Source organism: Miniopterus natalensis, chromosome 2 (genome assembly GCF_054644295.1).
Source record: "Miniopterus natalensis isolate mMinNat1 chromosome 2, mMinNat1.hap1, whole genome shotgun sequence".
NCBI classification, from domain to species: domain Eukaryota; kingdom Metazoa; phylum Chordata; class Mammalia; order Chiroptera; family Miniopteridae; genus Miniopterus; species Miniopterus natalensis.
In genome coordinates this window covers 35927192-35940461 of record NC_142082.1, presented here as the reverse complement: position 1 = coordinate 35940461, position 13270 = coordinate 35927192, and the positions used below count along the sequence as shown (strand labels likewise).

The following is a 13270-nucleotide window of genomic DNA, read 5'->3' as shown; positions in this document are numbered from 1 at the left end:
TCCAAAAGACCAAAATAAATCCACAACTTAATTCTGGTTTCTATGTGAAGACTAATTATTATTCCATTGGCTGTAGCTAACAGAAATCTCATTATCTAAAAACATGGAAGATATTTATGAGGATGAACACAACTAACTCAATTTACATAGAAAACATTTCCAGCAAACGGTCTGTGCTTAGGAAACAACATACACAGTGAAATGCTTAAGAAGCAGAGATCACAAAATAAAGAGAATCTGCAGACCTCACTGGGCTGTCACCCCACTCCCAGCTGGAACCTGGAATATCAGCTCTGCAACAAACATTCCCGTTCACCCCGCCATTCCACAGAGCTACCCTCCAACCAGCACCTTTCCTTTCTGTGACTCTAGTGAGTGAGTATTCAGATATGGGGCTTATTTACTTTTTAACTTTACACATTCAAATCCTCTTTGTCTCTGGGCAATAAAAAGAATAGGTTGGTCTATAAGACTGTCTATCTATCTATCTATCATCTATCTATCTATCTATCTATCTATCTATCTATCTATCTATCTATCTATCTATCTATTATCTATCTATCTATCTATCTATCTATCTATCTATCTATCTATCTATCTATCTATCATCTATCTATCTATCATCTACCTATCTATCTATCTATCATCTATCATCATCTATCATCTATCTACATCTATCTACATCTATATCAAAGGTATAAAAGATGTTTTTCTTACCTTGCTGCCCAAGCAAATGGCATCCGGTACTGTCCTAGTCTTTGGCATGCCTGCTTGGCATTCTTCAGCACCTTCTGAGCAACCTTGAAGACAGAATAAAGCCATGAGATGCTGCATCCCACTGACAGGAGAATTACCATCTAAAGAGCCATCCATCATCACAAGCTTTTACTGTAGTATCAGATACAAAAGCACACTTGGCTGTAATAAATACGGCTGGATTGACACTCAGCACAGAGTACGCTGTTTAATGAATTCTCTAGCAGTGATTTTCAACAAATATAGAATAAAGACTGTTTCCAAAATGTTATGTCCTTTCTTACCTAAAATGTTGCTTTCACAGGCAACAACTATGCCACATCATAGGCTTTCCTAGTTTTTACGATTAAGGGCTACTTATAAGTTCATTGAGTTATCAATAATTAATAATACTTGGTATTCATACCAAAATATATTGCATTACTAGAGTTTAAATGAGTACATTAATGAAAATACTAAGCTCTCACAGCTCCTAATATGTACTGGCTTGTGCAGAATCCCACAACTTGGGGATAAATAGTAATTATTAAAACATTATAGGTGATGACTTGTTAGTGCAAGGTTTTCAATTTCTATATATTTTCTTTCTAAGTATAAATTCTGCTATTTTCACTTCCTAATGACCAGTTTTGCCTTTTTGTGGGTTGACTGATTAACCCTATAGTACACAGTGAAGCAGATTTGCTTTTGGCTTAAGATGTACACATGGCAGGTCTATTAACCAACTATACCCCAATTGCTAAAGAAAATGACACTTAATTTTCCCAAAATTGCTTGTACTGGGATATGGCATTGTTACCAATGCAAAGTCTACTTCAGCCAGAGTGATGTGTTGAAGGGTCATTTACATTACTTAAGTATATCCAAGACAAACCAATTTTGGGGAGTAATCTAGCTCGTGTGAACCAGTCTGTGTTCTGCAGAGCGGCAGCATCAGCATCACCTGGGAACCTGTGAGGAATCAGGGTCCCAGACCCCACCCCCGACTTCCTGGGTTAGAACCTGCACCTGACCAGACGTCCAGTGACCTGTGTGCACTGGGTCTGGGTTTGAGAAGCGCTCATCTAGAAGACTCAGGAGTAGAATAATAGAGCTGCCTGTCTCCAAGCCAGGTGTGTGAATCTATAGGCCATTACACCTCTCTAGGTTCCACTTTCCATAACTAAAAAATGAAGGGCTTGGTTTATACTTTTCATTACAAAACATTAGGATTCTACCATAATCATGCTGTGGGAATTGCTGCCTTCATGAGTGAACTGGAAAACACATCTCGATTGAAATAGATGTCAGGAGCTCATCTAGTCCTTCCCTTTCTTCTTCAAGTGGGGTGTGTTCAAATAGAGACTCAGGTTTGAAGTCATGGGGTAAAATGGCCTACTTCCTGGAGTGGCAATTATGGTGGAAACTATTATTCTGAGGTTTAACAATAATGACTATGTCGTGGAGTAAAATGGAACATTTGCATAAATTTAAAGCTAAAATACAAGGCTTTAAGTAAGTTTCACTCTTCCCTGCAGTGAACGAGGACTGAGCCCTCAGACTTCCCAAGGGTGCAAATGGAACATAATTATGTATGTGACAGAGTGAGAAACTCATTTTTGCCCTTTGGGTTTATTTATTCCTTTCTTCCCTTCCTCCCTTCCTCCCTTCCTCCCTTCCTCCCTCCCTTCCTTCTCCTTTTTTTTTTTTTTTTTTTTTTTAAAATCTGTTTGCGATGGGCCTACAGAGACTTTTCATAAAAATTTCCTCCAAAAGATGTTCTAGACCATCTTGGAAAACATGAGGAGGCAATTTTTATACACAGAGGGGGAAAAAATATCCCTCTGTCATCTCTCTGCCAAACCTTCTATTCCGATGTAAGATGGTTGAATCTTAATCTCTGCTTTAATTTACTGCTTTGGAGGTGTGAATAAATGGAAAAATGTGCACATGGCTGAGCTTTACATCCCATAAGTGATGAAGAAACAGGAGACATCAGCAGATGCTCAATGGACACTTGGGAGTGTGGAGTGTAACATCTAGTCCACAATGACACGTGGTTTCTGTACCAATGTGAGCTTTCACATTTCAAACTGTGCATGTGGCACACAGAAATAGCAAAGTCGGTGCGTCTGGGCCTTGGAAATGTGTTGCATGCACAGTCGGGGGAGTAGATCTTATCTTGGGCCTTCATTGATTATTAATCAAAACATCAAAGAGCTAAAAGAACTCTCATCCACAGTTTTACAGACATGATTTAAAAAATAAAACAGCTTCTCTCCAGAGACCAAACTTTAATTAGCTTTTATCAGCCAGAAACACACACTGTTTGAAGCAATGAGCCTGGGTAAACGGGCTTTTACTTGACTGGGGGTATAATAAAGGATACCGAGGTCCTGCATGGTCAGTGGTTCGTGGAGTCCATATCAGCATTGTCTTGTACAGGATCTGTATGATCCTAGCACTGTCCCTGAGAGGAAGGCAGGGGCAGGTAGCAATATTATCCCTCAACTACGGATTAAACATCTGAGGCCCAGAGAGGTGACATGATTTATCCAAAGTATCCAGGCTAATTAGGTGCTCAGCACTTACACTTCTGATTCCTAGAGCCTGTTCTTTGAGGAACATCCTGTGTCCTGGTGGACACACTTGTGATGTATGGGTGACCACAGAAAGGAAGAGAGGAAACTGAGTTAGCTCAGCAAACCTCCTGTTAGAGCCTCTGAGGTGTCCCCTCCTATATCAGGGCAATCTTCAAATGACCACTTATCCAAATTTTTAAAAAACAATAAAACTGTACAACTGGCAGGGATAGTACTCAACAGCTTGCTCTAAACAGGTAGCTCAATGTGCTGGCAAGTGACAGTCAAGTGTCCTTTGGCCACTCTAGCTGTGGGACACTAAGCAGGTAAATAAATAAACCTTTGTAAACCTCAATCTTCTGAATGTGAAAGGAGGTCTTGGACTAGATGATTTCTAATAATCCGTAATTTTATGGTATGTCCACACCTACACATTCCACAGGTAATGAACAGTACTTTGCACATTTACCAAACATACATCCTCTATGTTTCCCTTCCCTCTTCTATTTAAGGTCACACTACCTCTGCCACCATAACCCTGTCCTATCTGACAAAACACAAGTAGACCCGAACCACCAATCCTACTGGCCACACCATCTGAGCCAGATTGTCTCCTAGTCTCAGTCTCGTATTTAAGTGTAAATGGACCCAAATATAATTCCAGAACCTGAGAGAGACATCAAGTGAAATAATTTTAGCTGAATATAATATATGAACCTTGTAATGACAGAAAGTTTACTATTAAGCTGATAAATCCTCTGCAAATTATTTCAAGGTATCAGGATAGTCCAGCCAAATGAAGCATTTTATTGACACATAGGACTACTTTTCACTGAAAATTGAACACATAAGATTAAATATAAGAGTAAACCTATGTACAGTAGTCTACATCTTCTGAAATATATATATGGTTTAATTTTGACTTCTTTAAGCATTTCTACTTCATCAGAGAGCACTTTCTCCCGATTGCTATTTACCTTCACAAAGCATAAAAGTCATCCCTACCTTAGAAGAGTCTGAACTTTTCATGTAAGGCTCAGCGCCATGCGTGATGCTCCCCTGAAGGACCTTTTCAATTCTAGCCACGAGAAATATATCTGGGTGAGGACACGTGACTGAAAATATTCCCTAGGGGACAAAACATTTTCTTCAGTAAGTAGAATTCACAGCCACATTAAACAAATCCCATGAACATTAAAGGTTCTAAAGCAGCAAAGAAGGGTGAAACCATTTAGCTATTAAGAAGCACCCAGTGCCAAACTTGTTAACTGATCAATAGTTCATCATCTGTTCAAATAGGCTTTTTGGTGGGGGAGGCAACTAGCAGAAAGTTTAGAAAAAAGGAATGAGAAATCCAAAACCACTTCTCTCAGCTTGCTTTTACTGCCTAATTAGATAAGCTGTCAATATAGTCAACAGTCTCTCCCCAGTTATACATTACAAAGTCCCTATGTATTTCCACAGCATGTGTAAAGTAAGTCTTAGTAGCATGACTGGTGGGCTCAGGCCCCCTACCTGCTTCGGATACTGCATGGCGGCTTCATGAAGGATGTCCTGAAGCGCGGGCGAGCTCCGCCCGCTGCCATTCATCACAGCCGGGGACGTGGTGGCCAGCATCTGCCTCACTGAGAAATGGTTCAGGTCCACGTGGAAATCGGCAGAAATCTTCCGGTTGTCCTTGATGTCAAACAGGGAGAGGGTAACAAAGAAAGGCTCGACCTGAACAAAACAAAACAATCCAGGCCATCACTATGGCTCAAAGAATAAATTACTGGACATGTTGCTATAAATTAACTGCTAAAGAGAAATAGCCTCAATATCCATCCTTTGTCACAAACATCCTGTCCCAGCAGGCTAAACGAGCCCCCACATCCTGATCTAAACATTGTACCTCCTTAAACCTCCGTTTTTTAGAAATCTTTAAGAAAAATTACATTTGTAGTGGGTCCTTCTTCATTTTCGGCAACACAGCACTGCAGATTGAAAGACAGATCATTGCACTTGACAAGAATTCTCTTCCCAAACTTCTCTTCAAATGGCTTCACTTCTGGTTCAGCTGATGGGAAGTCAAGCTTCTTTTAAAAAAAAGTAAACATATAAATACATTATGCTCACATTAAAAAAAATCCCATAATAAATGCACCCTAAGGAAACTGCCATATGGAAAAGCCATATACACCATTACTCACAATACTGTTTTATAAGTTTATATAGTTTATTATAATGGTTAAAAAATGATGGCATATCTACTTAATGGATTATCATACAGAGCTTAAAAATTATGGTTATGAGCAACTCAGTGCCCATCAACAGATGAATGGATAAACCAAATGGGATATATACATACAATGGAATATTATTTAGCCACAAAAAGAAGTAAAATTCTGACACGTGCTACCACATGGTTGGACTTTGAAAATATTATGCTACATGGAATAAGCCAGGCACAGAAGGACAAATATTATATGATTTCACATATATATTAAGTCCTTAAAATAGGCATATTCACAAAGACAGAAGGTGGAGTAGAGGTTACTAGGGGTGAGGGGAAGGAGGAATAGGGAAGTGACTGTTTAATGGGTAAAGAGTTTCTGTTTGGGATGATGAAAATGTTCTGGAAATGGATAGTGGTGATGGTTGCACAGCATTGTAAATGTTTTTAATTACTAAACTTCACACTTGAAAAAGGGTTAAAATGGTAAATTTCATGTTATGTATATTTTATCACAAGTAAAAAAACTGTCAAAAAGCAAAAATATATATAGGGTTATGAAGTCTGTGAAGAGACATAGAAAACCATTTATTATTCAAGTTAAGTGGGGAAAAGAAGTTCTATAAAAAAAAGACCACACATGAAGAGGAAAAAATACAGAAGGAAGTACTGCAGAACCACTGCCTCCAGAAACTCCCTATCTGTGGCAGCCCTGGTGGTCCTAGCCACGCCACGACTTGGATTTTGTTGGGACACAGATGTGGATCGACTGCACTGCAAGGCTTGTACTTGAGGCTGACTTTGGGATAGTCAGGAAATAATCACTGTTTACTGGGCATCTGCAGCGATGCTTGTTATTTTCTGACTATTATTTTATGGGGTAAAGTATAAATGTCTGAGAATGTCCTTGGATAAATTTCTCTCGATTTTCATCAATTGAATATAAATTTTCACAATGTTTGTGCTGTGGTGATGAGATTACAGGTTGTTTTTATTTTTCCTCTACCCCTTGAATTTTCTATAGTGTTGTTATATTGCTTGTCAATCAAAAATAAAACAAGACATAAAGAAATAAATAATCTGTCCAAGGTTCCTTTCCTGAACTTAGTTTGAAACTTTAAACATTAAAACAGTTCTTACCTGGGCATCTGGGTCCAAGTGAAAAAGTTTAACTCGGCTTTCACTTTTCAATTTGATTTCTGCATCTCGGGTACTCTGATCAGATAAACAAAAAATATAAATTAGATTTAAAAATAACCCATTTTCTTACAGGGGTGGCCGAGTGTGTTTGAAAGCTGCCCCTTCCTGAAGAGCCAGGCTGCCTGCCAGAAGATTCTACCCTCAGCTTGGGGAGCGAGCTGCATGTCAGGAACAGCACACAGTGGGAGTGTTGTCAGAGGAAAAGAGATTAATACCTGACCCTTGCCCTTATGAAGCTGACAATCAATTAGAGAGTCAAATGCAATACAAAGAAAGCAAAAGAGAATAATTAAGCATTGCTATCAAGAAAGGCTTCATAATGCAATGGAATAGGGGCCAGGCTTTGCAAGAATTTAGATAGCGAAAAGGAGGAAAACAAACATTTTAGGCTGAATGAAGAAGATGCACACCATGGAGAGATCCTGAATGTGAAAATGAGCCCAGATGGTAGAAAAATTTAGGGTTCACTTAAGCCTGAAAGTACAAGCAACAGAAGAGAAAGGAATATATTTTGAATGGCAGGAAAGAGAAAACTATGGCAGACACTGAAGGATAGCCACAGGTGTCAGTGGCAGGGAGGGGGCATTGCTGATTCATTAAACACATATTTATTGAGCACTTATTATGTATCAGGCACTACGGACACAAACATGAATGAAACAAAGTCTCCACCCCCAAGGACACTAGCTGGGAAGACAGAATATAAACAGGCAATAAGAATGGCAAAAGAAAGCATAAGGGACAGTGACAGCTAACCTGAACCAGGAGAGGCAGCCAGGAAAAGGCGCCCAACTTAAAGGACCAGAACATTAGGCAGGAAAGGAGAAAAGGGCATTCTAGGAAGAGGTACTGCAGATACAAAGAGGCAAGTCATACCTGAGCAGTTACCAAATCATTTATGACTGAATGTTTGTACATAATGAAAACAGTAAAAAAAAAAAAAGAGTCTAGAATTTGTATGTTAAGGACTGAGGATTTCATTCAAAATCCAAAAAAAATCCTGCAATATTTTAAGCAAGGGAATACAATAACCAGTTCTGCATTTTAGAAGCATGACTCAGGTAGGACTGAGGAAATAGATTAAAAGGGGAAAGACTAAGAGGCCACCTGGTCTCTCCTGGGTTATTACAACTGCCTCTGAGTGTCACAGCAAGCCCCATACAAATTTCACATTCCTAGTTGAGAACCCTGCTGACTGGGCAAGCTAGTAACTGAGAGAGATAATTCAGGACCAAGAGCAAGTCTGTGGAGAAGGTGGTAAATTCGAGTTTGGAGATGCCTGTGGGATTTCCAACTGGAAACATCCAGTAGACAGCTAGAGAGCTGGAACTTGAGGACAGCCAGGGATGAAGGCTGGAATCACAGACTTGGAGAAGAGAGACCATTGAGGGAAACAGACATATGGTGGCAGAGACAGGGGGCTGGAGAAGTGGGATTTGGGAACAGAAAGGAGAAGCTTCTAAGATATCCACAAGACAGAAGTCATCTCTAACAACATTATTTCCCACACATGGCACCTCTAATCTAGATCCTGTTCTTCTTATTTCTCTCAATCTCAATGGTGAAATTTATAAATCTATAGTCAGAAGAGAATGCCCTTTCTCATGTGCTCCTTTCTGCAAAGACCACAAGTCACATGTCACATCACATGTCACATGTGATGGGTCAGTGACAGCTACAGTGACAGCCTCTATGCTGGTGGCTGAACAAGGTCTATTATTACATTTCTGATCATGCTTAATGAGAAATTGAGCATTGCCTTCATTTTCTCAGGCATGTAGCTGTTATAACAGGTTCTTAGCAATGACCCAAATTCTATGATCACTGTATTTAACCAACTGTCTATAGGTCTAGCAGAATGAAATGACACTGGAATACTAAGAAACTGGATTCTAGTTGTGGTTCAGTCATTAACTAGCGGTGTGAATTTGAGCAGGGTACTTTGCCTCCCTGGACTCCATTTTCATTTCTGAGTAAAAACATGTGCCTGTGGCTGAGGCAGGCTCCTATCACCTTTCCTAATTTTTCATATCAATAGAGCCAGAACATGTGTATTTAGAATCTACTTAATTTAGCTCAAAGAATTTGCTTTACTTTGTACAGAGCTATGTTTCCAAACAAAAACATCAGTACAAGGTGCTAGGGGCCACCACCAGCAGTAACGCATCCCACTCCTGAATTTCTGCTTGAGTCCTTCAACAAAGGTGAATGCTCTCATCTCAGACACTGGAGCAGAGCGATGGGTTCTCAGTGTGGATGCGATTCCCACTGCCTTTCTGAAAGATGCTGTTGTCTCAAGCTGACTGTGCTAGGACACGAGAAATGAACAAAGAATGACTGCCGTGAGCTCCATACAGTTAGAGGACAAGCAGAGATGCAGACACACTAAAAGAAAAAAAACCAACAACTAGCCAAAAATAGACTCAAAGCATTCTGATGTTTGCACTAACGTCCAAGAGATATAGTGGTCACTGGAGAAGCCACTTAAGGGGAAAGGGACAACTTTTGAAGTAAAAATAACCTAAGAGCTTATAATGCACCTTACATACACTTACACTGACAGCTCTGCAATGAGAGAGATAAAAGCAAATTCCACTTCTCAAAGCGGAATAAGAGTACACGTATTTAAGCTCATAAATATGTTATAATGTTTATTGTGTACTGTCTGTAGAGGCTAAAAACTGAAAATAACCTGAATGTTTGTAAACAGGGAGATGGTGAAATAAAGTGTGCGATAACCATATCTGGAATATTATGCAGCTATGAAAATGAATAAACTAGATCCAGAGGCAGCTATGAAAGGTTTTTAAGTGATAGAACAAATTGCAGAGTAACATATAGATCATGAGCATATTTTTTAAAAATCATTAAAAACACTACATATGTGTGTATGTTTCTATGAGCAATTGGTTTGGTGAAAGAAGAATTACAACAGGTTAATAACATAGGTGCTCTCAGGATTGTGGTGATGGAAGATGAGGGAAAAGATTAACTTTTCTTTATATAACTTTGGATATTTTTTACTTGTTATAGCAAGTGCATTTATATTTACTTAAATTTTAGTAAAAACAAAATAAATTCCTGTAATATGTACTCTCACAATCTAAAGGCCTACAAAATATAACTGTAAAAAAACAAACATCCCACAGACTGTGCCATCCAGCACTTCTCAAAGTGACAGAAACCAGCTCTGCTCTTAAAATAACCTGTGGTCAGTTCATATTGTGGAGGTAGGAAGAACTGGACTGGCTCTTCTCCAAATCCTGTCGCTGCCATCCGATCCATACCCATCTAATACTTTCAGTTCAGTATGGAGAAAAAGGAGAGGAAAACGAAGAAAATGGACAATGAGAGAGCTGGTCTCTGTAAAAACCGACACTTGCTCCGCTGTCAAAGAGGAGAATGATTCATCTGAAACAAAGGCTATTCCTCCCACTTCTGTAAACCCTAAGTTTAATCACTAATGCTTATGTTTTCTCCCTTGTTTTGAGAAGTAATTATGGGCCAAACATTTCAGAGTTTTAAGAGAGACTGCTGTAGGCCTACTTTGTGTCTTAAGTTTATCTCTGAGCAGACAAAACAATCTAAGGTCAAAGACTGTGGTCAACAGCACTTCATTTTGAGAATGAGTTATCAGAATTATACTGTGTTAACCGTTGGCTCATTTAAATGGAATGGGTTGGAATAGGAAAGTTTAGCAAAATCCTTAGAGGCTAGAATATATACTTTTTAATTTAAAGAGCTGTCACGATTTGTTTCTATTACCCCCAAGATATCTAACTCCCTGGGACCATCATCTCATCATTATAGAATCAGGAGGCCCAAGAAACAGAATTCTAGCTGACCTCACAAACACAGCCCTAGCCAATGCCTTTGTATCATAATACAATACACAGTTTTCTGGATTAGGACACAGGGAAGGAAGCATCTGTTACAGAGTTGGTTTAAAAAATCAGCAAAGGTGTCTGTGAAACTGTTTGGGTTCTGACATGTACTGCTGAGCTTGTCTGCCTGACCCTTACTCCACCTGATCATAAAGTTTGGGACACCACATTTTATTCTGTGCTAAGCTGTGGGAGATCTACCCAGAAAGGTAAGTTCATTAGCTAAAAAGAAGTTATAAGGTATTTGGATATGAGCAATTTTGGGATAATATGAAACAACACTTCTTTTCAGAACCACATGGGGAGACCAATTTAAAGTGAGGTGCTGTTCTCTGAGGACCAAAAAAAAAACAGCTCAAAAATAGAAAAGCTGTGGAGAAGAAACATATAAGGTTGAAGCATGAGGGTTTTACTTATATGGGTTTACATAAGGAGGGGATATACGTCCCAATGTCACCTAAGACAAATGTAATCAGAGAAAGAAATTAAATAGTAATCAGGTTTATAATCTAATCATATTAACCCTAGACTCTGAAGGGTTAACTAACTTTATAGTTTATATAATCTATAAAAACATTTATAAGAGTAAGTACTCCGATACTATAAATGCTGTTAAGTTTACAACAAACATGTTTGGTTCCATATTAAGAATAGGAAGAAAAGAACAGGCTTTAGGGTAAATACAGCACATCACCCAGTAAAACAATAATGATGTTCAGTACTAAATGTACAAACGCAGGGGCCAAGAGTATACAAAATATTCTGAGAACCTAAGCCCGTATCATCCCTACCACACGTAAAGGGCCGCTCCATTATATTCCAGAAGGAGACTTCGGTTATTTTTGTACCGAAACAATTTCCTGTCACTCATATCCTCTTTGGTCATGTCTCAGTCACAGTGGAAAACAAAAGCCAGGGCAACAGGATAAATGAAGCAGAAAGAGGAGCTGACCAGAGAGGACCTGCCATTAAACGACACCTTTAACGGCCTTCTGCCTGCCCCGCTGTTCTAGCCCTTTCTCAGAAACCCCGGCCGTGGCCTGATCACCTGCTGGGCCCTTTCTTACAGATTCCTGGCCTGGTACTGACCTCTGGGCTCCTCCATCCCCTGATTAACCCCCTCCCCGCACAGCTCTGCTTCCAGCGCTCTCCCCTCTCCCTCCCACTTCGCGCTTCAATCTCGGGTTCTCCACTACTGAACCCGCTCTTTATAAAATCAGGACAACCAGTTATCAGTCGCCTTCCCTGCTTCCTAACAGGTACAAAGCATCACCTCCCCAGATACGCCGGAGGGGGCTGTAGACAGCCAAAACCACGCTCACACTCGGGGCCCTGGGCTGTGAGGAGCTGAGAGCTGGGCACAGTAGGTGCCTGGGCCCCTCGCACTGTGCGCCACAAAGGCATCACCAGGGACACTGCCACCTGCAAGCATGATGGCAGGACAATGAGTGAGTGAGAATACATCTTAATTTTCTTTATTCTTTTTTTCCCTTTGAAAAATGACTTTCTGTTCTTTCCACCTTCTTAAATGAAAATATCTTTAAAACACCTGAGAGCTGGGGCGAGGAGTGGGTGTGCAGTAGTTAAGCCCCTTATAATGCTGCAATTTCAGGCTTTGACCATGACCCACAGTAAAAAATACATTTACATCATAACCCAATGCACACACAATATCTGTATCTATATCTATAGTTATAGCTAAAGTAATATAGTTGATCATTAAGGGCAGTGTACTTTCATATTCTCTATTCAATTCTATCCTTTAAAAAAAAAATTGGGTCACACAATGTTGAGCTAAAGAAGCCTGATACAGAGAGTGCACACTGTATGATTCCGTTTATAGGAAGGTCTAGAATAACTGAGACTAACCTACAATGAAAGAGGTCAAAAGAATGAGAATACCAGCTGGGAGGGAGTTACAGGACAGTCTCCTGGGTGCTGGAAATACTCTACATATTGAGATCTGGGAGGTATATGTGTGTGTACAAATGTGAAATCCATTAAGCTGTACAATTAGCACTTGAGAATTTTACTATATATAAGTTCTACTTCAATAAAAAAAGAATAGAAAAAAATAAAACAAAATGAAATGGGGGTTGAAACCAATTAAATTGATTTTACCAACTAAAATAGCTTCAGCTTGATGGTTTTTACCCACAGTTTGAAAATAGCTCCAAATATGTTATACATATATTTTCAAAAAGAATATCTATCTATCTATCTAAAGATAGGCTTTGTGTCAGGCTTCTTTAGCTCAACATTATGTGACCCAGTTTTTTGTGTGTTTTTTAAATGTGTATGTATATATTTTTTTTATTTTAAAAATATCTCCCTAGGTCTTAAAATCAAGGAATTCTGAATTATGTTGGCCAGGTAGTAGTAGGCAATGAGAGAAGAAAGGAAAGCACAACTCCTGTATGTGTTCACAGGAAAAAATACAGATTTCTAATTAATCAACATTGGACTCAAATAATATGAGTCTGCTCCTAGGTATCCATTGTGTCACCCAGTGAGTGTGGAAAGTTCTGTTTTCAATTCTAGATTGCATTGCATATAATATCTGTTTCGACAAATGTTTTGCTTTGATAAATTGTGGACCCCAAAACATCTAGAAATAAAAAAGCAAACCTTAATGTAAAATATGATACACAGAAGTT

General features: G+C 39.3%; 1 protein-coding gene across 7 annotated transcripts in view; it reads right to left on the bottom strand.

Moving 5' to 3' along the window:
* Nucleotides 1-13270, bottom strand: part of DOCK9 (dedicator of cytokinesis 9) — a 255149-nt gene that overhangs the window by 85269 nt on the left and 156610 nt on the right. For 6 of the 7 annotated variants that reach the window (XM_016203826.2, XM_016203830.2, XM_016203831.2 and 3 more), the window contains exons 10-14: nt 6670-6744; nt 5252-5392; nt 4833-5036; nt 4323-4445; nt 718-800 (exon numbers count right to left, since the gene is read on the bottom strand). In XM_016203826.2, the coding sequence (XP_016059312.2) occupies nt 718-800; nt 4323-4445; nt 4833-5036; nt 5252-5392; nt 6670-6744 (626 nt within the window). The remainder of the gene's footprint in view (nt 1-717; nt 801-4322; nt 4446-4832; nt 5037-5251; nt 5393-6669; nt 6745-13270) is intronic. The other variant, XM_016203829.2, reaches the window with a different exon arrangement.